Genomic DNA, 22,565 nt, shown 5'->3' on the forward strand with positions numbered 1-22,565 from the left:
TTGCCTGCACCAACTGTGAAATATACATGATATAAATAGAAAGAAGTCTAACAAACACGATAGGGACTGGTGACTACACCACAGTTATTGCCACAGCTGCATAAAGCGCTCTGCTTTTAATAGGAGAAATATCCATGCTGACTTACTCAGAATCAGGACAATCATTTGCCCCCTTGGTTCACATCAAACAGTCACCTCCTAAGCACTCCAGCAAAGCTCTGAAGGCCGTTTCCATAGCAATGAATGTGTCACTAATGCAACAATAGGAGACTTGCTGTGTTGAAATCTTCCATCTATGCCACCTTGATTTCACTATATATCAGTGGTGTAACTAACATACTGCCAGAGAACGTAAGCTTTGCTTTTCCCTACTTTTTTGATTTGGGGAATTCATAAATAAATACCATGTTAGCCCAATTTAAAATGCCTACTTTTTCAGTGAAATACAATAGACCGCAAGCTGTTCCACTGCTGCCTGTCCTGCTCCCATATCACGGATCATTTCCTCCACCTCAGGACGCTGGCCCTGCAATAACAGCTCAATCCTGGAAGGAATATAGGTTGATTAGGGATTTTCAAATGGCACAGTGGCAGCTAAGCCATATTACAGCAAATGCTAGAACAGTTTAACTTCTATTGCATATGACAGGATACTAAGGACTGTTCCCATAGCACATCTGGGCTCAGATACACATCAGTGTGCTTCAGTTGTATGGAATTATATTGACCCAAGATTTAAAATTATTAAATTCTTGCAGCAAACAAACTCAGACATGAGGCTATTTATAGGAAAGAGTATCAAGTACTTTGAAGCACCAAAGTTTGGGGTTGAGAATCAGACTTCAAGGGCAATTAGAGCCACGTTCTTTCTACCTACTCCATACAGAAATAGCATACATTCAGTCTGAAGACCAAATGGAATGTCAGAAGGCTCAGCCTTACCCTATATATTTGGATCATTTTAAGATCCTATCATGTGTAGAAACTGAGAAGGTGCTTAGACTCCAAGTTTCAAGTGTATTGGATCAATTCTACAGGGTCCTGAACATAGTGCCCCCAGCCATCCTATTTGTTTCTATAGTTTCTTATGGGAAAAGAATTTCATGCTTTTTCCAGGCCAAAGAAGCCAATAGCCAAACACACAAGACCAACCGTTGGCCAAAATCCTTCAAATGCAAACAGAACCAACAAGCCCAACACAACAAATAGCAGCAGACAACAGAAATCCAAGGCACAGACCAGAGCAGCAGCAAGTTCCACCAGGACTCCAGAAAATTTTGCCCTGAAATGGAGTCAGAAAACAAGAGAGTACCACAGTAAAATGCAGGAAAACTAACAAACACGCCGTGATAAACTAACTAGCACCAAAGGAGTCAAATCAAATTTACTTGATATATTCAAAATCAGTTAGATGCCAATAAATTCAATGTGTGTATACAGACAGCTTACATGAATATAAAGCAAACCGTATTACAGTAGCAGCATTAGTATCAGCATACAAATAGTATATGCATAGAAGTAGGTATCATGTGCAAAAGGCAGGGCATATTTCAGTAACAAGGTCAACAAAATTCCTACGTAGGTAAAGATGTAAAGTGCTTGTGCCTAACAATAGTACTAAATATCAATGTAAAAATTAATCACATGTACATAAGGCAAAGCATACATCAATACTAGCAACAATACAACAAATTTCCTATGTTTTTAAAGTGCCAGTGCTTGTAATTGACAGTCTTGTCTAAAGAGTAACCAAAAGTTCAAAAGTCATATTCTGACATGGTCTTCAAACATCTCCAAGAAAAAGCTCTGGACAATAGAAGGATTGGGCAACAACTGCAATGAGAAGCCAACAATTCACTCGTTTCGCATCTTCATCTTTTTGGCATGCCAAAAAGGGTGGACGGTTGCTGAAGTTAATTGAAAGAACTAGGAATGACATTGATATCTGTATATGTTGGAAATTTGTATACAATAACTACCTAGATGAAGATGCGAAACGAGTGAATTGTTGGCTTCTCGTCGCAGTTGTTGCCCAATACTTCTATTGTCCAGAGCTTTTTCTTGGAGATGTTTGAAGACCATGTCAGAATATGACTTTTGAACTTTTGGTTACTCTTTAGACAACACTGTCAATTACAGGCACTAGCACTTTAAAAACAGGAAATTTGTTGTATTATTGCTAGTATTGATGTATGCTTTGCCTTATGTACATGTGATTAATTTTTTCATTGATATTTAGTACTATTGTTAGGCACAAGCACTTTACATCTCTACCTACATAGGAATTTTGTTGACCTTGTTATTGAAGTATGCCCTGCCTTTTGCACATGTAACCTACTCCTATGCAGCAGTTGTTGCCCAATCCTTCTATTGTCCAGAGCCTTTTCTTGGAGATGTTTGAAGACCATGTTTACTTATAACCGTCAGAATATGACTTTTGAACTTTTGGTTACTCTTTAGACAAGACTGTCAATTACAGGCACTGGGACTTTAAAAACATAGGAAATTTGTTGTATTATTGCTAGTATTGATGTATGCTTTGCCTTATGTACATGTGATTAATTTTTTCATTGATATTTAGTACTATTGTTAGGCACAAGCACTTTACATCTCTACCTACATAGGAATTTTGTTGACCTTGTTATTGAAGTATGCCCTGCCTTTTGCACATGTAACCTACTCCTATGCAGCAGTTGTTGCCCAATCCTTCTATTGTCCAGAGCCTTTTCTTGGAGATGTTTGAAGACCATGTTTACTTATAACCGTCAGAATATGACTTTTGAACTTTTGGTTACTCTTTAGACAAGACTGTCAATTACAGGCACTGGGACTTTAAAAACATAGGAAATTTGTTGTATTATTGCTAGTATTGATGTATGCTTTGCCTTATGTACATGTGATTAATTTTTTCATTGATATTTAGTACTATTGTTAGGCACAAGCACTTTACATCTTTACCTACGTAGGAATTTTGTTGACCTTGTTACTGAAATATGCCCTGCCTTTTGCACATGATACCTACTTCTATGCATAAACTATTTGTATGCTGATACTAATGCTGCTACTGTAATACAGTCTGCTTTATATTCATGTAAGCTGTCTGTATGCACACATTGAATTTATTGGCATCTAACTGATTTTGAACATATCAAGTAAATTTGATTTGACTCTTTTGGTGCTAGTTAATCACGGCGTGTTTGTTAGTTTTCCTGAAATGGAGTCAAGCTGCATGGCATGCCTGCTTATCTTCTTTGCCCTTGCTCAGAGAGCCACGGAAGACTGTGAAAGAATAGTCATGTTTGGGCAGACTGTTCTTGCGCTCTCCCTAATGTCTGATCCCGCTGCCTCCCTCCTCCTTCCCCCTGTTGCCTGGGAAACTTGTTAAATGGAAGAAAAACAGCCCCAGGAGCATTAAAATGTCAGCTCTGGATATTCCTGAAAATATCAGGACCCAATTATCAGCATTCTGAGAATCCCAAATATTGCTCTAGATACCCCGATATTTGAAAAAAAGTTATTTTTAATATATATTTGGGCAGGAAATATCTAAATGCACATCTCAAGTGCCAAGAAAATAGAACTAATCATTTCAACCAAGAATTCCCTGAAGAATTTTCTAATCCAGAACCATTTAGGGTAAGAGCAGCAATACAGGTAAAGCTCCCATCATGGCACAGATTGGTGTAAAGTTCTGTGTTATCTGCATGAAGTTATTACATTATTATTATCATCATCATCATCGTTGTTATTGTTAGTAGTAGTAGCAGCAGTAGTAGTAGTAGTCTGCCTTTCTCACTGTGATCCATGGCAAATTACATAGTGCAAGTAAAAATACAATATAATCAACAGCTAGGACATTCACTGAGCAAAGTACGATAATGAACGGCAAGGCATCTCTCTGAGCTACTTCTTACAACCCAGCCCTATAATCTGGGTAGATAGCCCTCTTGAATAATTCAGTTTTGCATAGTTTGCGGAAAACCAGGAGAGTGGGAGCTTTCCTGGCCTCAGTCAGGCCATTCCATAAGGTGGGGGCTATATGATGTCAAGGATGTAATATGCAGTAAGGATAATATCTGACTTTAAAAACTTGAGATTTTGATCCATAAATCGTCACTTTGGTTCTTGACTTCTATTTACAGACATGGAAAATTCAAATACCAGTTTGAGAGCCCCTTGTTAAAAAGCTCTGTTTTCCATACATTATAGTCCAACATCTTCTAGAAAGATAAAAATACCATCAACATAGTCAGCACATATACAGATAAAGACATGCAAAGCTCATAACCTCTCCATAGCTTTCAGTTTATTTCGCAGTTTTCGGGACTCCTCTTTTACATTCTTTGTATCCTCTTGCTGCTGCTCCAGGTACTTCATTTGTTTCTGAGAAGGAGAAACACTGTCAATGCCTAGAAGGCAGCTCCATGGCAACCCACTACAGAACTCTTGCTACCAGGATCAAGACGGTTTTCAAAATCCCACACAGTTGAAATCATCCACTTTGCTTTCCACCCATGAACCACAGATACTCAGAGCTGATCATGAGATATAATCCACGGCATCTCTAGAAATGATACTTATTTCAGATTGTTCAGACAGACATTTGGAGAAAGAAAGGCCACTTTCTTTCCTGCAGATCCTTCCAATGTATGTGCTTCCTGTTCCTACTTCTACTCCAATTCCTTTAACATTCAATATTAAAAATAATAAAGGAATTGCCACATGGACTGGACTGATTCAAATATTATCTACAAATAACTGCTCATGTAAGTGGTGTAACCAACAAACATAGTGCAATATAGTAGGAATAAAACGTGCAAGATTGTGGCTCCTCTTTTGCAATCAGGAAAAGTATTTTCCTTAAATTCTCTTTCTACTGCTCATGTTTAAACCATTTCCACATTATATGGCCTGAGCAGTTATCTGCAGATAAATTGTAAGTCAGTTCCAATTCTTCACTTGGCAATTCCCTGACATTACGCAGTGGCAACTTGCAGATTTACATTAAAACACATTGTTTCCTTTAAGAGACCTGCACAGATTTGAAGGGGTGGGGGTGGGGACCCTCTTCAATATACTTGTGATTTCTCAGGCTTTGATTGGGCTGGTCAGATTAACACACACTTCAAAGGCTCCTGCCCACTTCTCTCCGTGCTGAAAACTAAGAAAGGAGTAATGCTGTTTGATCAGACTTCAGAGAAAAGACTGGCTTATCACTAGGAATATGTGCAAAAGATTAAAGCTGTACACTGTGCATTGTGACAGATTCTAACATGTTTGACAACAAACCATTTCAGCATCTCACCTTATTACAACACCTTAGATGCTTCCGACCTGATGAGAGTTCACATTGCGGGGCATAGATAGTACTCCATCTCTACTCACCACCACCTTTTACAGCTCATTTTAATGTTTCTATTGTATTGACTGGACAAACTCAACTGATAACTTGATATTATTTTGCAATGTCTTGCAGTGAGATGCATCCCTACATCCCATAATGCCAAACAGAGTGGGTTTAACTGCTGTGATTGCTAGAAAATGGATCAATTTGTATATTTTCCAGAATGAAAGCAGGTATTGGAACAGATTTAGTTATGCTTCTAAAATCAGACATAGAACAGAATAATAAGCTTGGAAACCATTTTATGAGGGGAAGTGTTTGTTTGAAATAAAAAATAATCAACAGGCATAGCCCTCAGTGCCTTAGAAGAGCATTTGTACTGTTCGCCTGACTGAGGAGAGCTCCAAATAAAGTGCATTCCATTGCAGCATTCAGTGTCCTGGGAGGTTAGATTATGGAAGTAAAAATGAAAAGCATGAGTGACCCGCCTCCTCCAGGCTCCCTCCAAACTTTATGCTAAAAATGCAACATCATTTAAGCATAACACAAGCAAGTAAATCCAGTCCCCGTTGCCAATTCAGAAAATATCATCCATATTAGCAAACATCTAAACATTACAGAAACATAACAAGTAGTTATAATCAACCTTTTAATTCAAATCATTAAAAAACACACTAAACATCTTCAACTTTCACACGAATTATAATTTCAGCTGCTCCTTGCTTTCTCAAAATCTTAACACTGCCCAGGGACATATCAACTATCCCCCCAGAAGGTCAGTTCAGCACCACATAAGATGGGTTCCATTTCATCACAAGTTCTAATTTTCTGTTTATGCATCTCAGTTGGCTTTTTTAGCCTAAATCAGACCTCCAAGAAAAGGAAGATGTTACAGGCCATATTGTGGGTTTTTTTCCAGATTTGGTCAAGGGGGAACAAATCCAAGAGCCAGCACTTTGCAATCAGTGTCTGTCTAAGATGGAAGGATTACTAGCCCAGCTTCCAGTGGAGTCCTCCTTTGCATATGCTGCTTAGTGTCCAGAGGCTTAGTGTCCCTGGATGCTCATGTTGCAAGCTAGAATGGTTCCATGCAATCTATCCTAGACATAATGATGTGATCTCTCACTTCGTTTTAGAGATCTGGAAATCACAAGACACTTTTAGTACTGTATTTGCATCTGTACAGAAAACAAAGCCCAGCCACTAATGTCATTATAAGGAAACTGGACATACCTTGAGAGTAGAACATAACATTTCCATGTCAGATATAGCTTTCTGAAGAGATTCAATAGTGGCATTTCGAACATCCAGAGCTTCCCTCAGTGAGTCCACAATAGATTGGCAATCTCGTTTCTCCTTCTCTGAAATAAAGCATAGTACTCATAACTGCTGCCAGGCCTCAGGACTGGAATGTGGCCTGAAGCTTGAACAAAGCACACCAAACTTTCAAAGATTTAGAAATGGTCTGGAACTCTGTCTAAGCCATTGGATAGCTGCTACTGAATCTGATGCATTAGAAACATATGCCACATCAAATAATCCTTGTAACTAATACGTTTCAAGCCCTTCTTTGGTTCCAGGGCACACTGTAGTCTCTTTTAAAGCTAGTTCACTTGGCAGTACCAGCACCAGCATACTAGCTGCCACTTCCCTCTGAAGGTCAAAACAAGCTCAGGCGCATTGGACTGTTGCTCAGGGAGACAGCATTATTCACAAACTGAACACTTTTGGGAATCGAACTTTTGATGCTTAACTTTGGAAGGTGCTATATCCTGCTCTCAGTGTGAATCCCTCTGTCCAGGGTGCATGCTTGGAAAAGACTGTGAACACTGAGAGTGCTGACATGCTGAACCGTTATTCTGCTATATCGTTATGCTTTTACATTTGTTATTTTCTTGTCCCACCTCTTTTACTGTTGGGTGAGAGGACATTCTAATATACATGGTGTAATCCCTGTTTATGCATCTCCAGTACCATAAAGACTTCTCACACCATCACATAAAAGGCATATTTTTTAACATAAAACCCAGAACAATAAGCAAATATATTGTCTTTTCACCCTGACAAGGGCCACCTAGAAAAATGTGTGAGGTTTGATGGGTTGTTTAATTTAGCATAACATTATAAATTGCCACTGTTGTTTCCAGGATAAACACGGGGCAAGTTATTCAAATTCATTCTTGTTTGGCAAGGAAAAAAACCCTTATTTTTAGCTCTTTAATTTGTATGTTTAAGGGAAAGCAACAAAATCCATTGGTGAAGAACGCTCTTTAGAAACAGAACCCTCCCTGGTTGCTCTCTTCCAACCTTTTTCATTTATGGTGATCTCATGTTTTAAGATGTCTGTCATTCAAACTGAGTGACATTTTCTTTTCACTGCTTATTATTCACAGTTCAAGACAAGCTGCCTTCAGACAATGCTTTAAATCTATTAAAGTCTCCAGGACTTTTATTCACCTGCTTCTATAAACCATTTCAAAAATTAAAGTTTACTATGTTCTTTACAACAGTGGGACAATGAAAGTGCATATGCAGTCAGACGCATGGACTGTCATTTGGACATCTGACTAAATCCTTTCCCCCTCTGCTTTCCAGTCTCCTGCTTCTATTTGGTTTCTCAGTTGTATGCAATCCTGCTGCAGTTTTCCACAAGACGACCACTGAGATATGATTTTTTTAAAAATAAATAGGCAGTAATTCCAAGTTTTCTAAATATTCTAACCCAGCTCTTCACTGATCTCAGCTGGGCAATACAAATCTTTATGGCCAAGCATAAGGATTTCAAGACCTTTCAGCCCTGGTAGCAAGTGCCCCAAACCATTTCTGTCTGTGAGCTTATCTTCATTTCTCAGTCTTTTAGGATAAAACCATCATACAAATCTTGTCACTCCCATTTCCCCCTCACAGATCTTCGTGCAGAGCAAACTCCCTTATCCACCTCCATTTTCCAACTCACCTTTCAAGGATAGCTGGGCTTTCACTCTGTCTAGTTCATTCTGAAATGTAGCACACAAAGAACCAAATTAACTTGCACCAAAACTCACAAATCTTCAGCATAGTTTAGAAGTACCACAAAATGACCCTATGCAAACTTATGCAAAAGCTCTTCACACTAAGACTGACCAAATATGATAGACAATTGAGAGCTGGGTCACCTAATGAATGTGATATTATTAATCTAGAATAGGATGTTTTGTGTGTGCACATGCATACACACACATCAAAACTGGCAAGACTTCAAGGTGGAACACTACAACAGAAATTTCTCTTTGTCTTACCCCTGTCATTCTTGTTTCTCACGTTGTCATTTTGTTTTTGGTGAACAACTTTAGGAGTCTCACAGAGAAAACACTGTGGAAAAATTTCCATACTATTTTAACTGAACAAGGCAATAAGGAGGAGATCCTGCCAGACAGAATTTGATTATTAAATACTTGCCGCTAATATTTGTAGCTAAAGAATAATACACTTATGTGCAATAGTGTTACAAAAACAGTGTTTGGATACAGTCCCATGAGCCATTTCCATACAGTTTAGGACACGGCTATAGTGATGTTTGAGACAGAATAAAACCAAAGGATTTAATGATCATGTAAATAAGTTTGGATACAGATGCTGACTTGGAACAGCAGCTGGATGAAAGGGCAATGATAAACTTATTGGCACCAAGCTGATGAAGTGGTGCTAAACGAGCACCAAAGGGGATTTTTATAACAGCTGGCAATATTTAATAATGGAGAAGGAAACATACAGCCTGTTAAAAGAAGATAACAGTACTTGTTGATACTAACAAGGTCACAACAGGGTAGATGGAGACAGGTAGGAAACAGCTCTCTTTTTGATAAATCTCACATATATCAGGTGGGGGGGGGCATCTACAACAGACTCAGCGAGAGAAGCATGGAAAAAAATCAAGGCTGAATTGGAGGGGGAAAGTAGACAAGTTGGATATTCACTGAAATTTAACAGAACAGCAAAAATGCCAGTGGTACTATCATGACACTGAATAGAATCATTCAAGAGGAAGCCTAGAACACTATGAAGATCTTTGGAATCTCGCAACCATAAAGATACTGACAAGCAGAAGAGCTCAGATAACAGAAATGCATTCAGGAACTCCTTAATGGTCAAAAAGAATAGACAACCAGTTAACGAGTGAACTATAGCTGCAGAAATTGTTTTGTTGTATGTAGAGCTTATATGTGAGCGCTGGGGTTTTTCAAGTCCCCCTTTTCTCTACATAACTGTAATACCAAGAATATCCACACATTCCCTTCCACTGACAGAGTAAAGAGATGTGTTTTACAGTAAAGAGATGTGTTTTACAGCAATGTAAGTCAGATGAGAGTCCAAATGTTAATAGTAAAGGAGATATAAGATGGAGGAGAGTAGAGCTAATAATACCTGCTTCCATTTCTGCACTTGTATCATGATAGAAGAACTGGAGGGCTGATCCCTGAGTAAAATATAGACAGGGAAATGAGTTTGGAATTGCAGGACAGTAGGAATAAAGTTTCTCTGAGGTCAGTCTGGATCTAGAAACTACAGCAAGAGGTGCAGTCCACAGTTCATTTTGGGAAGAAAAAAAGAAAGAAAGAAAAAAAAGAATGTCACGTGTGAATTAAGAGGACACCTGATACTGGTGCAAAGTTTGGGAGAGAACGCACGAGGCTATATAAGACTGGCAGAAGTTCTGGGAACATTGATTTCCCCTTCCCCATTTGATGTCCCCTGCACTCTTTTGAGGAAAGGAGGGATAAAAATGTAGTAAATAAATAACACTATTCCTCATGAAAAACCTGGATGGGGTGTAAACTGGATAATGAAAAAAGTATATTCCAGGTATATTAATAGTTAAATAAATTCTTAGCAGTCTCAATATCTTTCTGCAGTATGTTGCAAGAGGAAGCAAACATTTTCAATACATCCTGAAACAGGTGGTTTTCAACTTTTTTACAAATTACAGTTTATTTATATTTTTAACTTTTTTATATAATACAAACATTCCAATACTAAACTCCAACCTTTAACATTAAGCAATAAGGTAGACAAATTAGCATAAAATTAGTGTATTATTGCAGTGAAATAACATATACATTCAACAGATAATTTTTTCCAATATCAATATAATAAAGGATGAGTTATCTCCTATATATCAACAAAAATCAATCAATGTTTTATAATATTCTGCTTTCAGTATTGTTTGACTGTTTCATTGATTGTAAGAAAATCCAAAACTGGGAGCCATTGCGCAAGTAATTGCAACTTATGGTTTGGGGTTTCTAATTGTGCTATATGATGTTAGTTTCTCCATTATAAAATAATCCCATATGCAGATAAAGTTTTCAACATTTGACAAGTTAAAAGAGACTCCACAGCCCCTTACTACAGTGTCCAGTAGTATATGTGTGGGCTACCTAAGAATACTAGCATTATCATCATTCATTTATAAAGACTTCCAGCCTTCTTTGTCTATAGCCTGTACATTTAGCCAAGACATGAAAAAGCAGGAAGAGCAAGTTTTTTCTGCAACAAGCAGGCATTTAACACTCAAAGACCCTTGTCTGCAATAGCATTTCATTGTTGAATGCTACAGCTACTAGAACAGGACTTTATTGGAGTATTCAGCAGAAATAACAGGATGGAGGAGAATTACAACGCAGAAAAGACTCTAATAGAATATAGGAACTGTGGAAGAAGAGGATTATTGTCAAGATAATTGCTTTTTCCAGAGAGATCTTCTCTATAGCTGGTCCACTGAAAGCTCATCTCTCCAACACATCTAAAAGAAATTGTTACAAAAGGCAATGCTTGTGTGCTTTGTGCTATTTTAAAGCTATGCAACTACTATAACTATTCAGCATGTATAAAAGGAGGCTTTTAATCTCTTCTGTATGGACATTAGTTTTATTTCTTATGGAACTGTTACCAACATCAGGAAATTATGCATTTATTTATATGTACAAACACTAAATAAAAGACCTGCAAGAATTCATGGAGGAAGAGAAATCCCATCCCCCGCTAACTCTCACTTCCTCTTCTTGCACATCCCCTCATCCTGTTGCCATCTCCTCCCCCCCCAACCCCTGCTGCCACCTCTCCCTTCCTGTGCCATTTCTTCCTCCTCCCCCTAGATGCCACCACTGCCTTTTACTGTTCCCCCCAAACCATCCTGCTACTTTCTCCACCTCCTATTGGTTGCTCTATTCCCCCCTCCCGTCCTGATTGGTGGAAACATTTTTCCTTTCTGAACCTGGCCCACTGTGCAATTTTTTTGCCCTGTGTGTATGCACATGTACACACGCGTGCACACGCACACACACAGTCATGGCAATGCTCTTAAAGGCAACTACTGCAGATGCCTGCTTCCAACACAAGAGGGTAGAAGAATCCCATTATATTAAAGCAAATGGAGGCTTTCTCCCAAACAAGTCTGATATAAAGGAAATGGTGTTTTGCTAAGGCTAAGTTATTGTTAGAACAGACAACATGTAGTTTTCCATGCAGGCTTAGTCATTGCCAGTTTGCAGTACTGAACACTAATAAATTGATTTAGGCACATACCTAGATGAAGTTTTTCTTAAATATTTTCCCAGAAAACTGTAATAGAATATTGTTAAGGTACAGATTTGTTTGCTGTTTCTTCCTTTTAGAACCAACAAAAGTTCCTATATTATATACACACACACTTTACTCACTGATTATAGCATTTTGTTTAAATGTCTTTTTCTCTCTTTTAAGAGAAGAAAGTACAGAGTGGAAAATGATTGATTAGACAGAACAACAGAAAAAGTGTAACGATATGCTAAGAGAAACCTAGTGCAGATTATAACTGTGTCAGCATCCCTTTAACAGCTTCTTCCTAGTAAGAGCAAAGATTGCAAACTACCTTCACTTTTATCTGCAGACAACTTGAACAGCATACATTCCTCCCAATCATCAGACAAGTAAAGCTTGGTTACCCTGATCCACACAATATTTTAAAGCAACTGAAGACAAAGTGAAGGTTGTGCGAATCTGGAATGGCAGCAATACAGCTCATTGTGCACTATCTTATTGCAAGACACAGCAGTACCTGCTGGTTCTCCCAAACCCTATGAAGATGTGCTCTGCCCTCATTTGGGGGCTTTCTCCGTAGTTGCTACAGCCCTGAGAACAGCCTTCCAGAACAAATTAGGGAGACCCCATCTCTTCTGCAATTTTGTAAGGGTTGTTAAGATCGCCTTTAGAGTCCCTTGATGGTTTCCAGTTTGTTGATTCTTAGGGGCATGCTCATTTATAAAGTCTCTGCTGAAGAAGTGAGCTGTGGCTCATGAAAGCTCATACCCTACCACTAAATTTGTTAATCTTATAGGTGCTACTGGACTCTTGCCCTTTTCCAAAGTTTCTACTGGCAGCTTCAAAAGTTTGATGTTCTAAACTTCATGTTTTATATGGTTTTTAATCTGTTACCTGCCTTGCATCCCAGTTGATTGAAAATGGTCTTTATAAATAAACAAGTTGTAGGTAGCTGCTTTCATTTCAGTCTGTTTCTAGAATGCAAAAGTGCTTAAACTGATGACACTGATCAGATCATAGAGGCCATCCTGTGAGGGTTTAGAGAAGGCAAAACGAGCGCAAAATCAAAGAAGCATCAAGAAACACCTTTGAGCCCACCAACAGCAATAACATCACATATTTACTGGGAGGGGGTGGTAATCACAATGATAGGTATAAGCTGCTGCATTGAAGTCTACCTGTAGACTTTCTGCATCCAGGCCTGACTGCTCCTCCAGGGCAACATCAAAAAACAGTTTGTTGATGATGTGTCTTTTGCCAACCTACGTGCAAAACAGAAAGAACAAGGGCATAATTGTGAAAAAAGCAAGTAAAACGGTGAGTAATCAAGCAAGGAATTTTTTTCCAGGTACCAGAAATCTTCCTCCAATGGAGGAGTCTCTGCACTCAGATAAGTAGAGTTGAAGGATAAAACTCAATATGTGCCATCTTATTGCAGGACAATGCAAATACTGACATTTCAGTATGATGAAGCCAGTTCGGTGTAGTGGTTAAGAGCACAGGACTCTAATCTGGAGAACCGAGTTTGATTCCCCACTCCTTCACTTGAAGCCAGCTGGGTGACCTTGGGTCAGTCACAGCTTCTAGGGGCTCTCTCAGCCCCAGCTACCTCACAGGGCAATTATTGTTGTGGGGATAATAACAACATACTTTGTAAACCACTATGAGTGGGCGTTAAGTTGTCCTGAAAGGCGGTATATAAATTGCTTATTATTATTAAAACTAAATTTCCCCAGATGTAAAATGAGGGATTCTACATCAGGGATTTTATAATAGAGGATCTGAAAGAAAGACAGTCATTTGGTAGATCAGGCATGGAAAGGGATGTTAATGTATCCTGTCTAGCACACTGAAGTGACACATGATAGCAGATGATACCCTTCACACAGCTAATACCATTATGAAATCCTTTGGCTCATCATTCCACTAACAGACTTTCCAAATTTCTAGCCATCATTCCAACACAAAATTTTGGAATTTTGACAACAAAAACTCAAAGCACCTTGGAAATGAGTGCAGTTTGTTCTTTGGCAGCTTCAGCTCAGCAGCTGAGGCTGAACTCATGCTGTGCCAAATCCAACTATGTGCTGCTTGCTTTATGGGAAAAAATCATTGAAATTGAATTTGATAGCTCTCCTTACCTCCCCCATGCAGCTACAGCTTTGTGTTTTAAGTATTATATACAGTAATGACACTCGCTAATTGCATAGTTACTGCTACATAAGATATTATTTTGTGATAAATCCATGGTAACCCAGAGATGCAAGAGGCAATGAAGAATAGAAGGAATCAACAAGTCAGAAAAGCAATAAGGGGCAAGACCTGGCAAGGACTGAAAGAGAAAGGAGTGAAATAATAAGGCACATGCAGCCTGCCACCTGCAAACTGAGATTCCCTTGAAATTCAATATGGCGAATAAACCTGCAGAGGCTAACACCAAAGACTCAACAACAATTCTTAACACATCATCACTAGGGTGACCACATTATGTTCATTAGCCCAAGGGCTAAGTGTAATAATGAAGTTGTGCCAAAGTAAAACCAATGGCTCCTTTAACTAAACAAATATCACCTAGCAAATACTTTCTAATACATACTGATGAGAATCAATGAGAAATTTTTAGTCTAAGGCATAAATATTAGAGTCACTAAGTACCTGACCCTGATATAAATTTTATGCTTAAGGTAGACAATTAGATATAGCTAGATTTCTGTACAATTTTAACTCATAAGCAAAATTATTCATGTTTACAAACATGTATGCCCACAGTAATGATCCTATGACACAGGTCACCATAGTGATATAGAGAACTGAAGTGGGATTTGTACCCAGAACAAGCCCTGTTAACTATGCTAGTAATATAACTAGGGCTTTTTTTCACGGGGAATGCGGGGTAACGGAGTTCCGGCACCTCTTGAAAATACTCAGCAATAGTGCTTGAAAATAATATGATTTCAAAGAATCCCGTGTGTTTCTTCCTCATTTCCCTCTTGAGAATTCTGCCACCTCTTTTCCCAGAAAAAAACCCTGAATATAACAACGGTATAGCACTATCATAAAGCAGTTTATATGCTTAAAAAGTGACAGAATATTACTTATCAGCCAACCCAAGGCAAATTATCTTTAGATTTACCTGAATTCTGCACTGTGGGCAAGTCCGACTTGGCGCAGTGTCAAACCACTGGATGAGGCTAAGGGATCAAAAGACTGAATGTAAGTTTAGATTGGATATAAATAAATAAGGGCATAAAACTATTGTAAGTCAATATGAGCCATACAGGTAATAGCAAGCAAGAAAGACAACCAAATATATCACTGCAACACATGATGCTCCTTTTTTCAGAGGCAGACTTTAAGTTTACCCTTATACTTGGCTACAGGGTGAGCATCACCACACAATTTACACTATAGATTAAAAAAGATTTTATCCACCTGCTGTAATATTACTTCCAACATCTCAGAAAAACATCTTGAATAAGCCCAACATAAGCAAGCACCCCTCTGAAAGCAACACAAAAAACAAGGAAACTGACACAGGTAAGGAAGAGAGTTGCACACTCCTTTCACAGAGACCAATATCATAATACTAGTAACAAAGACCGTTGTGGGGAAAAATACAGGCTCTAGAAAGGGGAGGGTGGGCAAGCAGGCACTGCACCCTCCTCCATGACTGATCCTGGCCGGGTGAAGGTAGGGACAGATGTTGCCACCTGCTCCGCTACTGATCCCAGCCAGGTGAAGGGAGGGCAGGCATTGCCTCCTGCTCCACGCCTGATTCCAGCCAGGTGAAGGGGTGTGTGTGTGCAGGCATTGCCGCCTGCTCTGTGCCTGATCCCTACTGGGTGAGGGAGGCAGGCATTGCAACCTGCTCCATGCCTGATTCCGACAGGGTGAAGGGGGGGCAGGCATTGCCTTCTACTCTGTGCCTCATCCTGGCTGGGTGAAGGGAGGTGGGTGGTCATTGCTACCTACACCACCCCTGATCCTGGCCTGGGCCTCCCGCTGGGCTGCCTCTTCTGGGTCTCCCTCCATGGCAGCACCCTCTGGAGGTGCACCAGGGCAAGAACTGAGTTGTCTGGAGCACGGTTAGCATTTTATATAGTAGGATGATAAAGATCAACAGCTTCTCTCTGCTTTTTCCACACCATCACTTATACTACTAATTCTACATAAATTTGAGCTTCTTTGTTTCTGTTTTTGTCAACATTTTCTTCTTCTGTTTCAGGGTTCTTAAGAATACCCTTTTGTTAGGACCAGGAATCTGATCATCTTTCCTAATCCTAGAGGGCATATGCTTTCTTTCATGTCTGTATTGTGCTGATCATCACTGCCCCCCCCATGTCAGGCAACAAAAAAGCATCTTAATGCCTTTGATCATAGTTTTGAGAAAAAGCAAGACTGCACATAACAAAACTAGTATAATGGCTCCAGGCATTATTTCACTAATAAGTAGCAAGAAAAGAACAGAACCAGAACAGTTATTTTTCTTCAAGATTTCTCCCCACAACTCTTAACCATCCCTTTATACTCACCACAAATGGTGAAAGGTATGCCCACAGTGAATAGCAGCCACATCCCTCTCATTGTCAAAGAAGTCAGAACAGATGGTACAGTGGGCACGGATAGGCATCCTCTGTAACTGCAAAAGTAAGGGAAATGGCACAGTACAATCATGGAACTATTCTTTGTAAAAGGAAACACTAGCCTTGGAATAGCTGCTACTCAATAAGAGAACAGAGGAACAAGAACATACCTGCATACTAGCCCTTCCTTCACTTACTTATACCTTAACATACCAATCAGTGCATCAGTATAAACAAAAGAGTCTATACTGACTTCTCAGTAGTCTATAGATCAAGTGGCTGGAGACCCAGTACTGATGACAGAATCACTATAAAAGATATACACAACCCTACATAATACAATACCATTGTTTCCCCCATGAGGATGGGAGTTACTATCAGTTTTATTTATTACTGTGTTTCTATCCCATTCTTGCTCCAAGGAGCTCAAGGCAGCATACATCATTATCCCACACTGCCCTTGAAGGAAAAGCCCATAGTTTGAGGGTGCTCTTGTCCCAGACCTACTGCTGGGTAAGCAAGTGGTAGTTGTGGCTAGGAATTCCTTTTATTAGATTGAACTGGTTAGCCAGCTGTGGCCTTTCCTGGGTAGAAAAGATTCGGCCACTGTAGTACATGCTCTGGTTACAGTTAGATTAGATTGCTGCAATGTGCTCTATGTGGGGCTGCCATTGAAAACAATCTGGAAATTTCAATTGGTACAGAATGCTGCAGTTAGGATGTTGACTGTAGTGGGCTCCAAGTACCAGATCACTCCAGTCTTGCCTCATTTACACTGGCTCCCCCTCAATTTCCATGCAGAATTCAAGGTCCTTGTGTTGACTTTTAAAGTTCTATATGGTTCGGGATCAACATACCTGAAGGACCACCTACTCGCTTCTAAACCTATTCAACCACTGCAGGCATCTTCAGATGCCCTTGCCTTCCAAGATTAGGCAGGTGGCAACCCAGGAGACAGCCTTCTCAGTTGTGGCACCAAAATTCTGGAACTGTCTCCTCAGGGAGATCCCCCCATCCACTCCTGTTGCTCTCTTCCACTAGGAGGTGAAGACTTTTTTGTTTCGCCTGGCATCCCCTCAGTAATCCCTCCTCGCTTTTATCTTTTGTATATACTTTAAGTTCTGGCTTTAAGTTCTTTTAATTATATAATTATGTGTTGCTTTTAAGATGAGATTTTAATTTGTAAGTTTTAATTTGTTAGCCACCGTGGTGACCCTATGGAGGCAGAAAGGTGGCTAATCCTGTTGTTTTTATTATCCCATGTTTTCTTTCCTCACAACCCTAGTAATTAGGTTAGGCTGAGTGATATTGATTGAGCTCAGGGGAAACCAATAAGCTTCCAACATCACTCCAATTTCACTCTAGTGCTCAAACCACTGCAGCACACTAGCTCTCAAGCCACAAGCACTCCCTATAAGATCCCCTTTCTATACAAAAAAGGGCAACCACCCACACAAAAAACAAGAAAAAACTTTTTTTTTCTTCCTCAATATCATCGGTCATTTTTAAAGCCGTTTTGCTACCACAACCAGTCACCAAGTAGAGGGAAATACGGTGTGCCTGGCCCTATCCTATACACATATTCAGCACACGGACAAAACGTACCTTAATACGTACATACGAGGAGGAAGTCAAGCATTTCCCATCAGTACAACCTTATGTGGAGCAGACCACTACCTGCGTGTCGGTCAACAACTACCCCAAACACGTGTCTCTCTGTCTACACAAGGCAGAGACCCCTCCTCCCCGCCAATAACCACGAGTCTATCCTCCCGCCGACTCCCTTCTCACGAAAGCCCTGGTCTCAGGCTCAACTTCGCTTGGAACAATTATCCTCAATCGCCAGAGCAAACCTCGCCAGGCTACCGGATTCAAATTTAGTTCCTTTCTCAACCCTTTCCGGTAGAGGCAGGAAGTGACGTTTCCACGAAGGCGCCCTAAACGCGGGAGGAAAACGACTCTCCGCCCTCCTAAGGCGCTTCGGGTCTCGTCCTGGCGTTTTTTGCTTCGGAGACCGGCCCCGAAAGGGCGAGGCTAAAGAGAAGCGAGGAGCTCCGACTTTCCCCGAGCCTCTTCCAGGATTTAAAGGGCAACAGTTAAATCGTCATCCTCACTTGTGTTCTCTTATAATATATTTAAGTATTCTGGAAATAACCCTCCTTCCCGTTTGTGGAAGGGGAGCAGTCCGATTCTCCCTGAGCGCACAGGGGATAGGAGTTTCAGTAACTGGAAAGAAATTTGTGGGTCGGATGAAGTCTGCAGGCAAAGGAGATGCGAGAGAAACGAAGGTTTATTGCAAGAGACCTTGCTGGGAGAGGGTGTTGGTGTTGATTCTGGGCGAACATTTTACACTTCTTTTTCAAAGCTCCTCTTCAGGAAACTTCTTACAGAGCAGAGCTATGGTGGTTGTAATTTCAGTGGGATGCTACAAGAGCATCGGGTTAACATCAGATGAAATGAGACTGAAGGGTGTAGAGAGACTCCTATTCGTTCGTCTTAGGGCAACTGCCTTCATGCTTAACATGGGATTGTGAGAGGTTTTTTTTTTAAATTTTACAAAAGTGGTGGGTACCTGTGAAGGGAGTTCTTCCCCATTCTATATGACACTTTCCTGCCCAACGTTGAGGATTTGAATGAGGAAGAAGAGAGGCTGAGAGCTGACGTTATATAAAACTTACATGGGGCAGGAGACTAAAAGACTGTAGAAGGGATTTGGACTTTAAGGGTACAGTGGAAATATATGGCTCTGGGGGAAAAGCATTTATGAGCTTGCAGGGAGTACAGAGCTGGTTCTAGGTAAGGAGTTTCTTAAGAATTTAAGAAGAGCCTTGGTAGATCAGATCAGCGGTCCATCTAATCTAGCATACTGTTTCACATAGTGACCAGCCAGTTGCCCTGAAGTGCCAACAAGCAGAGCACAAAGTTCAGGGGCTTTCTGGCATTGTTGCCTCCTAGCACCCAGTTTCTGAGGGTTACTGCCTTGGAATATGGAAGTTTCTTATACTCACCATGATTAATAGCCATTGATACCTGCTTCTTTGCAGATAAAATCCTGGCTGTCTGCCATGACCTGCTGGCCACAGTATAGTAAGGGAACTGGAGACTCCTTGGCTGTCTTTGCATCCGACTTTAGATCACTTCAGTCTCCCAGGAGGATGTTGACAGGATCCTGTAGCTAGTGAGGCCCACTACGTGCTCCTTGGATCCCTGCCCTTCGTGGCTGGTTAAGGCTCGCATGGATGGGCTGAGGGCCCCATTGGAGGCAATTATTAACTTATCACTAAGCTCCAGGGTTTTTCCCGGGGTGTTAAAGGAAGCCGTAGTGAAGCCTCTTTTGAAAAAAACAATTTTGGACCCCACTGATCCATCCAGTTACTGCCCAGTCTCAAACCTCCTGTTTCTGGGTAAGGTGATTGAACGGGTGGTGGTGGAGCAGCTTTCCTGAAGCCTGAAGATGCATCGGTCCTGGACCCATTCCAGTCCGGCTTCTGTTCGGTTCATGGGACTGAGACAGTGCTGGTCGGCCTCACAGACGATCTCTGTAGGCAGCTGGATTGGGGCAGGTCGACACTGCTGGTGTTGTTAGATCTCTCAGCGGTGTTTGACATGGTCGACTATGAACTGTTGACTCACCGCCTCACCTATGTGGGGATTCGAAGGACTGCCTTGCAGTGGCATGTCTCTTTTCTCCATGGTCAGGGACAGGGTGACACGTGGGGGAAGGTTATCAGCATGCCAATCACTGGTGTGTGGTGTCCCACAAGGGGCAATACTCTTCCCCCCTGCTATTTAATCACCTTTGGGGTGGGGAAGGTTCTCCCCACCACTGCACCTTGTCAATTTGTTTTATTATTTGTATATTGATTTTAGTTTTTGTTTTTATCGATTTTAACTGTTCACCGCCCAGAGCCCCTGGGGATGGGCGGTATATAAATTGAATAAATAAATAAATAAATAAATATGCGCCCCCTTCGCCCAGCTGGTATGGAGTTTTGGACTGGGTTGTCACAGTACGTGGATGACACCCAGTTGTATCTGTTGATGGATGGATGGCCTGGCTCCACTCCCGATACCCTAAATAGAGCTCTGGAAGCTGTATCTCGTTTGGTGCGGCAGAGCAGACTGAAGCTGAACCCCACGAAGATGGAGGTCCTGTACTTGGGCCGTGGGGTGGTGGATATGGGGATCCAGGTCTCAGCCTTTGATGGGGCACTGCTTGTGCCCATTCCATCAGTCGGGAGTCTTGGCGTGATGCTGGACTCCTCCTTATCAGTGGAGACTCAGGTCGTGGCAGTTGTTCAGACTGCCTTTTCCACCTTCGGCAGGCCAGGCAGCTTGCCCCTTATCTTTCAACTCACGACCTAACTACAGTGATCCACACAACGGTCACCTCCAGATTGGACTACTGTAACTCACTCTATGCAGGGCTTACCTTGGGTCTGACCTGGAAATTTGTAGCAGGTCCAGAATGCTGTGGCATGTGTCCGGATGGGTACCCATACAGGGCACATGTGACTCTAATTCTGCAGCAGCTTCACTGACTCCCCATGGAATTCCGGATCAGGTTCAAGGTTTTGGTCTTAACCTATAAAACCCTAAATGGACTGGGACCAGCATACCTGAGGAACCGCCTCTCCCTGTATGTACCCTGGAGAGCACTTAGATCAGCAGGAAAATACCTCCTGGTGGTCCCGGGCCCCAGGGAGGCTCGACTGGTCTCGACCAGGGCCAGAGTGTTTTCAGTCCTGGCCCCAACCTGGTGAAACACTCTGTCAGAAGACACTCGGGCCCACCAATAACTTGTGTCCTTCTGGTGGACCTGCAAGACAGAGATGTTCCGCCAGGCATATAGTTGAGGCCAGCATTTAGATCCACCAAATCAGCCTCCCTGCCAGTCTCCTATTGGGGGGGGGGCACAATATGACCATCTGCCCCCATTCGTGAGCAGTGACCATCTGAACATTAACTCACGTCTCCACCTCCTCTCTTCTCCTTATATGGGTTGCAGGGAAGGGTGAAGGGAATTCCGTACTGGAACAGCAGGAATTTATGTTGTGGAGCTATGTTTTATGCCGCTGATCTTGGATCTTGTGAATCTGATTTTACTGTTTCATTTACTATATTTATTTGTATTCTGTAATCTGCCCTGAGCCTGCTTGTGGGGAGGGCAGGCTATACATTTATTATCATTATTATCCAAAACACAATAAATAATAAGCAGAGGTCACGTTATTATTGATTGGCATTGCTAAGCTGATACAAGTTTCCACTGGAGACCTAAGTATCAACCAGATATCAGCATAAAATGTACGCTGTTCCAAGTAACGCTGTCTTTTGCAATTCTGTAGGTGTTATGTCAGAAAGCTACAGTTTTTCCATATGAATTGCAAAGTTTTTTGAGATGGTTCCAAGTGCCCCAATGACAATGGGGACTACTATGGCATTCTTCTTCCATAGTCAGGTGGTATCTATTGCCAGATGATGATGATTATTAATTATTATTATTAATGATTGATGATGATGATAATAGACTTATTCTCCATGAATTGATCTAATTCCCTTTTAAAGTCACTGGCAATGAATTTCACAATTTGATTATTGTTTTTGCTTGTCTGCTTCTCAAATTTTTTTGGTTTGCTTTATTGTCAGCTTCCATTTGTTTTGTCAGAGCCTATGTTCCTTTCTGTGCACTTCATTCAGGCAAGACTTTTACTTTTTAAATGAAGACTTTTTGCCTTAACTAGGATTGCTAACCAGACAGGCATCCTTTCAGACTTGGTGGTGCCTTTCTTGACTTGAGGTATACATTCTATCTGGGCCTCAGTTAGTGTAGTTTTTAATAATTCCTAGGTATTCTGGTGGGGTTTTACTTACTTGGCTTCTTTCTGACTAGTCCCTTCATTTTTGAAAATTCCCCTTTTGAAATTAAAAGTTACTGTTTTTAGACTTTGGAATATCTTTCCAATGGCATGAATGAGCCAGTTTAGTGTAGTGGTTAAGAGAGTGGGACTCTAATATGGAGAACCGGGTTTGATTCCCTACTCCTCCACTTGATGCCTGCTGGGTGACCTTGGGTCAAT

The 22,565-nt window shown here is 41.0% G+C and overlaps 1 protein-coding gene across 1 annotated transcript in view; it reads right to left on the reverse strand.

The window, feature by feature from the left end:
• The window catches only part of TRAIP (TRAF interacting protein), a 31,560-nt gene extending 13,222 nt beyond the window's left edge, over positions 1–18,338 (reverse strand). The window contains exons 1-8 of the mRNA XM_054977403.1: positions 18,091–18,338; positions 16,435–16,541; positions 15,036–15,093; positions 13,081–13,164; positions 8,301–8,340; positions 6,578–6,705; positions 4,289–4,383; positions 432–545 (exon numbers count right to left, since the gene is read on the reverse strand). Coding sequence (XP_054833378.1) covers positions 432–545; positions 4,289–4,383; positions 6,578–6,705; positions 8,301–8,340; positions 13,081–13,164; positions 15,036–15,093; positions 16,435–16,532 — 617 coding nt within the window. The 5' untranslated portion in view covers positions 16,533–16,541; positions 18,091–18,338. The remainder of the gene's footprint in view (positions 1–431; positions 546–4,288; positions 4,384–6,577; positions 6,706–8,300; positions 8,341–13,080; positions 13,165–15,035; positions 15,094–16,434; positions 16,542–18,090) is intronic.
• Between the last annotated feature and the right edge of the window lie 4,227 nt (positions 18,339–22,565).

This window comes from Eublepharis macularius, chromosome 4, assembly GCF_028583425.1.
Source record: "Eublepharis macularius isolate TG4126 chromosome 4, MPM_Emac_v1.0, whole genome shotgun sequence".
Lineage (NCBI taxonomy): Eukaryota > Metazoa > Chordata > Lepidosauria > Squamata > Eublepharidae > Eublepharis > Eublepharis macularius.